At 40.0% G+C, this 8,180-nt stretch overlaps 1 protein-coding gene across 1 annotated transcript in view; it reads left to right on the forward strand.

Annotated features, from left to right (window-relative positions):
• LOC107677928 (5-hydroxytryptamine receptor 3A-like) overlaps positions 1–3,422 on the forward strand; it is a 57,768-nt gene extending 54,346 nt beyond the window's left edge. The window contains exons 8-9 of the mRNA XM_016473034.1: positions 3,029–3,160; positions 3,253–3,422. Of these exons, the coding sequence (XP_016328520.1) occupies positions 3,029–3,160; positions 3,253–3,422 (302 nt within the window). The remainder of the gene's footprint in view (positions 1–3,028; positions 3,161–3,252) is intronic.
• The last annotated feature ends 4,758 nt before the right edge of the window (positions 3,423–8,180 follow it).

Here is an 8,180-nt window from a genome sequence, read left to right on the forward strand (position 1 = left end):
GCAGTTCAGCTACCACGTCGGATTCCCCCTCCTCCCTGTCATCCAGGTCCTTGAGCAGGTCAGCCTGGTACGCTTGTAACACCGCCATGGTGTGCAAGCATGCGCCAGCCTGACCTGCCGCCGTATAAGCTTTCCCAACCAGACTAGATGTCAGCTTAACAGGCCTGGTGGGAAGCTTCGGGGGCCTTCAGGGACGATGCTGAGGATGGGGAGAGATAGCTCGTGAGCGTCTGCTCCACCATTGGTATCGCCCCATATCTCTTCTCATTCAGTCCCACGATATTGGAATAATTAGAGACTGTGGGGCTATAGATACGGGAAGAATACGGTTTTTCCCACGATCTTGACACCTCAGCATGGAGATAGGGAAAAAACGGAAGGCCCCGTCGTGAAGGCTGTGACCTCGGCCTCAGGAAACGCTCGTCTAATTTGCTCTTAGGACGAGCGTCCTGTTTCTCGGCTGGCCAATCGATATTTAATTTGGCTACAGCACGAGTCACAACCTCCACGAGCTCCTCATATGCGAGGGACACACAAATCGTGTGTATCCCCCGCCGCCAGATATCGTGGACAGGGAGGAACACAGCGTTTGTAATGCCGTTCGCTCGCCATAGACTTTTTCATGATATTGTTTTTATATATGCTTGTGCGGACAGACAACAGTAAATAGACAGACACATACACAGAGCGCTACTGAAGAGCAGAAGTTGGTTTGCGCTCTGCCGGATGCACTTTTATACTTTCTGGTGACGTCTCGCTACTCCATTGGGCTGATTTGAAACGTGCTTCAGAACGCGGTCACGCAGGGGCATTCCCAAAGCGATCCTCGACGCAGCGTCTCGTTCCCTCGGGGAACCATGGTTACATACGTAACCCGAGTAAGATGGGGTGGGAGTGTATCAGCACCTTTTTATATGATGAATGGGGTTCGTCAAGGTGGAATACTGTCTCCTCTTCTTTTTAACTTGTGTATGGATGATCTTTCTTTAAAGTTAAACGATTGTAAAACTGGATGTGTAATAGGGGATCGTCTTATAAATCATCTGATGTACGCTGATGATTTAGTTATTCTGTCCCCTTACAGTGCGGGATTGCAACAGTTGCTTCGTATATGTTCAAGTTATGGTTTGCAGTTTGATATAAAATTTAATAGCAAAAAGAGTGTGGTTATGATTGTTAAAACCAAAGAGGACCTTAAGCAAAATTTTCCATCTTTTTATCTAGGTGATCAAGCATTAAATGTGGTGAATAAAATAAAATATCTGGGTCACATTATCAAAGATGATTTAAATGATGATGATGATGTGCACATATTTCCTTAACACAGCACGAAGAGTAGGAATATTATTATAAACAAACATATATTGTAAGTTGTAAGTTGTATGGACAAGCAAATATGTTGGTTCGTACATTTTTTATGTGTACAGATGAGGTTAAAATAGCTATTTTTAGAGCTTATTGTACTTCATTGTATGCAGCACACTTGTGCTGTAATTATAGTAAAGCTAAAATGAAAAAGCTTCAGGTGGCATTTAATGATGCACTGAGAATTTTGCTTAGGCTCCCAAGGTGGATGAGTGCAAGTCAGATGTTTGTTTATAATAATATTCCTACTCTTCGTGCTGTGTTAAGGAAATATGTGTATAATTTTATGTGTCGATTGAGTAATTCAAGAAATTCAATTATAATGGTTCTAAGTGATCCTACATTAAGTGATACTAAGTACTCCTCCTGGTATTGGAAGCACTGGAATGAATGTTTATATGTTTTTAAATAGTGTTGTGGCATGTACATTTATGTATGTATTGTCTTGAATTTTGTTACTTTTGTGGATATGGACCTAAGAGTCTGAAATAAAGGAATAATAATAATAATACCTTAAAGTTATAGATAAATAGCTGCAAATTATAAGTGTGTTTTCATGTGTCTTCACTGAAGAGAGAATTAAGTCTTGCCATACCGCCATAAAGCCCAGATCGGTGGAGTGTTGCAGTGATGTTTGTCCTTCTGTAGATTTCTCCTATCTCCACATATGATCATGGAGCTCAACTAGAGTGACCATCAGGTTCTTGGTCACCACTCAAACCAAAGCCCTTCTCCATCAATTGCTTAGTTTGGCCAGGAGACCAGCTCTATGACGAGTCCTGGTTGTTTCAAACTTCTTCCATTAAGGGTAACAGAGACTACATGCTTCTGATTATTAGCTGTTAGACCTATTATTAAGACATGTGTGCCTTTCCAAATCATACCCATTCAATTGAATTTGGCACAGGTTAACTTCACTTGAAGTGTAGTAAGATCTACAAGCAATATGCTCCTGAGCTAAATTTCAGCTGTCCCAGAATACTTATGCAATGGAATCATTTAAGTTTTTAATTTTTAATAAATTTGCAAAGATGTTAAAAACCTGTTTTTTGCTTTACCATTATGGTGTATGGAGTGTAGATTGATGTGGAAAAAAAGTAATTTAAAGCAGTTTAACATAAGGCAGCAACATAACAACGTGAACAAAATGAAGGGGTATGAATACTTTCGTAAGGCACTGTATATGGAATACCATAATTATGTTAAGTTAAATCTCAACATAAATAAATCATGTTTACTTTACATCATCTCTGTCCAGTTTTAATGATTTAGGTTAGCAGACCATCACTGAATCAACACTGAAACTTAACATTGATTTTTCATCAGGTTTGCAGCCTGAAATAATGTTATTTTAATGAGAAAAAATCAATTAAGATTGACATAAAACCAAACTTTTTTTTTTCAACTTTAATTAAATCACTTATTTTGAAAAAACATTGAAACAATTATCAAATCAGTCTTTCTTTATGTACAGCAGGACCCTATGCCAGTAAATCATGTCCATTTGGACTTCTTTCAATCAGAGACCATGTAGAGCTGAAATTAACATGGTTCTGAACCATAAAGTCACTAATTCCAAAACTGTTGATTAAACAACTCCACAAACAGCTTTACCATCTTCACTTCTCATAAACCAGTTTGTCATAATTTGCTATTTTCACAGGGATTTACTGCAGTGTGATTTACAGTCTCATTGGCATCAGCATTCTGGAAACCATCCTTGTGAATCTTCTGAAGGCTAAAGGAGCAGAGAAGAGATCAGTGGAAACTACAGCTGCTATTACTGGACGAGATAGTAAGTCTCTGATTATAAGGAACATTTTCCTGTATCACATACTAAATATAGTGTTTATCCAGAACAACAATGTTTTGTATTTTCTGTCATAGATGTAGGAGACCTGCAGAGCCCTCCAGACTCAGTCAGAGATCAGAATGGGATGCAGAGATCACTGTGCTGGACCAGAGTGGCAAGAATCATAGATTTGACTTTCTTGATTCTTTATACAATCACCATTATTGCATTTCTGTCTGTTCTTGAGAGGATTTGGTTTCCATAGTGATGTCTTATACATGAGATGGTACACAATTATTAACACATTAAAAACACATTATTTATTATTAATAAACAACTATTATTCAGACATTATAAATCACTGTAAAAAACATTGTAAAAAAAATATATTTGTAACAGTAGCAATAACAGTAGTTTTACCACTTATCTTACATATTTTCTTGTATTTTTTTTTAATGAAAATATTTGAAAAAGTACAATAATAAATTGTGAATTTAAATGCCTTTAAAAAGAATCTGTAATTTTACAGAACTGTTGCTGTTTATTTTACAGACATCCCTGTATTTATGAAATATAGAAAATATTAATAATACTTACTATATGGTTAGGGTTAGAATTAGGGTTTGACTTAGGGTTACTTGCATGTAATTATGCATAATTTATTGCTATTATAAGAGTAAGTACATGTAATGTGTAACAAAAACACCTTAAAATAAAGTGCTACAAAATAGCGTGGTTTACTGGTCTAACATGTCCTAAATATATTTAAACATTAATAAACATTAACAGTAAACATTGTGAAATACACTGTGCATTTACTTACACACGCACATGCACACACATATACACGTCTATGTTACTAACAGGGGACTGTCACTCTACACTGACCAAGAGGGGACCAGTGTTTCTGGTCATTTTGAAGAAACAAAAAATGACATACTGTCGAGTTATTTTGGAAGTTCACACATCAATACTGCCTTTAACTCGAAAAAGAGCCCAGTCAACCACGGACACTAGGATCAACTCAAAAATGGCTTTTACTTTGCATCTTCAATACACTTTCTACAATCATGGTTGGTTTGCAGTGTGTTGATTTCCATTCAATTTCATAATTGATTAAAGCAGTTTTCCAACAGATGATAGTTTGATTGAAGTTAGATGGTGATCTTGAAACAGTAGTTTGCCATTTCAATAGCAAAAAGCTCAGCTTAAGTTCAAATAGATTCAGATTTGGTTGATAACCTTTAAAAAAAAACAGAATAAAGTACCTAATTACAATCAAATATTTGACATCCCATGCATTAACATGTCTACACAATATGCACACTCTCAAATACACTTAATAGTACACATATGAACCGTATGCATTACAGTGCAACATTATCATGCACAAAAGAAGTTGGTAAAATGTCTCTTACGGTTCAAATAACACACAAGATGGTATTTACGCACAAGATGCCATTTGTCTGAACACAAATCAGTATTAAACTTGTTTAAATAGTTTCATCCTACCAACAGCGTCCCAGGTTGACTAATCACTGATGTGCATCCGATTTCTAGCGTCCTCATCTACTCGTGACTCTTTAGTCATGCAATCCTTTCTGTAGAAGAGGCATTGTGCCGCCAGAGACTCATCGCGCTGTTAATCTTTTAGAATGAGCACTTTGTTTCACTTTTATGCCATTCAGTGTATTAACTAATTACAAAGCGCACCTGATACACATTCTTCCGTGATACATCGCCAGTTTCCGACGCTTTTCGTAGCTTTCCGTAACCTGCTTCCTCTTACATAATCATGATGCAATCAATTCGCCACACAGAAATTTCAGTTTTCTTCACCAGTCAAATCACTTTTGAATGAACAAATTATGTTTCTAACTCCACACCTCCCACTAGACACTCTTGGTTCTTGAATCTAAGATGTCACACCCAACTCCTTTCTTCCAGATTCTTGGATTGCTCCTCCACTGGGGTCAACACAACTAACCGTCGAACATCCCTATGAAAAACGGTTGATGGGATTTTGATTCTTTCACCTTTGGAGACCTTTTTCATATCTGTCTTCTCACGACCCGAACAAAAGACTGGATGACTTGAGAAAACTCTGACGTCAACATCTCTTACAATACCTTTAGGATCAGCTTTCGCCTTGATTACTCTTCCTAACCTGTATTGACCTCTTAGAGCATTCTGGTCTGCAACCCAGACAATGTCTCCTACGGTGACATTTCTTTCCTTTGTGTGCCACTAATTTCTCCTTGGATGACCCTCAATCTCTTGTACGGGTATCCTGCAAAATAGAAATTGCCTGGATCTCCTCTTGCACTCTGTCTTCCCAACAACAGAGAGTTCGGTGTAACATACTCCAAACAATACTCACGACTTTGCGTTCATGCATCTATGGGCCTTTCATTTGCCAGATTTGCTGCCATGTACAGAAAAGTCTGGAATTCTCCCCACATGAAGATACTATCACCTCCTAGATTAAGAAGAGCTCTCTTCATCACACAAACAGCAGCTTCAGCTGCTCCATTCCTATGGGGTGAGTTTGCTGGATGAAACTTCCAAAACCAATAAGTTCCATGTTTGCCAGCTTCCTCTTCAAGCTCTGGATTATGTACTCTCTCCAGGAACTTGTAAAGATATTTCAGGGCTGACTGTGCTCCCACAAAGTTTAAGCCTACATCCACACTTTCTTGGGATGTCCTCTCAAAGCAGTGAACCTCATGTAAGACAATAAGAATTCCTCAGTGGATTGATCGCTTGCAACATCAGCACGAATAGCCCTTGAAGCCATGCAACAATACACAATCATGCAGCTGGTTCAATCCTTTCAGGTGGGAGATCACTCATAATCTGCTTGCACATCTTTGCTCTTGCTTTCCTGCAGATAACATAACTTTCCACCACCCTTTTTGCCAGTCTTCGACCTTTTACTACCCATGCTACTTTCCTCATTCTCAGAAGAGTCCCAGCAATCTCCTCATGGTTTGCATTATGTGCTTCATGAGCTAGTAGTAATGATACTCGTGTTTCCATGGGTAATAATGGAATGGTGGATCTCTCTTTCTCAAAGGCCTCATATCTTCCACTGCACACAAGAAGTCCGGTGTTTTCATCTTTAAATACAACCAGTCTGCAGAGTGTGGTCTCAGGAAATGTTGTGCTCTTTTGAACTGCCAAAAAGAGTTCCTTCAATGCATCCTCTCCTTCTTTCACTGTCAGCACACGTTCACTGATTCCATCTGAATCTTGTTTCCCACATGCTGATTTTTTATTTTTTACCTCCAGCCATTTCCTCACACTGCGCCACACCCAGCCAATGACCCTTGTCAACCTTGACAGACTACTGAACTTCTCAATATCCACTAATATTTTAGTGATTAGTCTGCTCAGCAGTTCCAGTCGAGACAACTCACCAGGTACTGATACCTTCTTCTCTTCAGTGCTTTCCTCCATCTGAGCTCTAGTCACTGCCGCTGAGAAGACTTTCCTTTGGAGCTTGTTGACCCTTTCTCTAGCATCATTAGCAATTTCAGCTGCTGATTTCTTGGGGCATTCATCCACTGACCTTTTAAGGAATTCTGGTCCATTCTGCCACATCAAGATCTTTGGGGATTGCCCTTTGTTTGATGATGTCTGCGATGTCCAGATCCCCTGGAATCCACCACCAATCACCAGTCGTTACTGTCTTCTGAATCTCTCCGATCCTATTTGCAAAAAAGGTTTGATACCCATAGCTATCACGCTGGATGGCTCCCAACACCGTCTGACTATCCACAAGATGACACCATTTCTCTACTTCGATTCTTCCATGCTTTTGAAATATTTCCTAAGACATGTTGCAAAGACTGCACCACAGACTTCTGCCTTTACAGGACCCCCTTCAATTCAAGTGGTGTTAGCTTGGCTTCGGACTCAACTAACCGAACAGCCACTCCTTGGCTTGTGTTCCACCTGAGATATAACAATGCACCATAGGTTTTATCACTCCCATCCGAAAACGTGATTCCCCAAGGTTTTCCTCTCCAACTTGCAGGCGTAAGGCTTCTGTGGAACTTAACTTTCTGAAGTCGCACATACTCCTCAAACAAATCAATAGCTTCTCCCCGGGTTCCTTCCGAAAGTGCTGTGTCCCACGTAAGTCTTGTTAGACACCAACTTCCAGCTTCCTGGAATGCTTTTCTAATGAGAATTGCGCCTTTCTGTTTGGCTGGTGTGACAAGACCAAGTGGGTCGTAGAGTCCCGCAACCTGACTCAATAGATGTCTTCGGGTCAATGGATTTGGTGTGTTCAATCTCACCTCCTCTTCAAAGAGATCCTGCTCAGTCCTCAACTTCTTTTTCCTTTTGGAAAAATTTACAGAAGTCATGATATACAACCTATCCTCCTCTGCTAGGTATCCAAATCCAAGGGCTTTATCATCCTCTACACCCAGCTGGTTAGGAATCACAACAATTTTCTCAGGAATTAAATTAAGTATTTATCTGACTATGAGAAGTTAGATATATCATTTTCGATTTTTGATATGAATCTTTTCACAACAGACCGTGTTTACTCACCTGGTTGTTTGGTTGCATTTAATTCTGAGGAATAAAATGAAGTATTTATCTGACTATGGGAAGTTGGATATACAGGGGCTCTTGGGATAAAAATTTCTCGAGTAAGAGCACGTGTTTACCTCTCTTAATGTGAGGAGGTTGAGGTAGTCAGCAGGGGCTGCTGGGCGGGAGCAGTCCCAACCTACCGTGTTCCAGCTCCTCATTCTGGGGGCGTCACTTCTCGTACTACACAGAGTCTAGAGTCAGATTGGCGCTCCCAGGCTGAAGGCTTCTAGCGGAAGGCGTTTCTGCGGACCGTCATTCTCGCTGTATAGTCTTCGTCTAAAACGTCCTGACACCTAAGGCCTATAAGACTTCTGAGGGCCAGCTCCCTCTGGGGAAGAGTGGTGTACACCGCATTACACGGTGCCCGTCTCTCCTCAGTGCCCTCAGGAGATCGGTCTGCCAACCCTGCCGGTGT

The sequence above is a fragment of the Sinocyclocheilus anshuiensis genome, unplaced genomic scaffold (genome assembly GCF_001515605.1).
Source record: "Sinocyclocheilus anshuiensis isolate Anshui unplaced genomic scaffold, SAMN03320099.WGS_v1.1 scaffold173, whole genome shotgun sequence".
In the NCBI taxonomy this organism is placed as follows: domain Eukaryota; kingdom Metazoa; phylum Chordata; class Actinopteri; order Cypriniformes; family Cyprinidae; genus Sinocyclocheilus; species Sinocyclocheilus anshuiensis.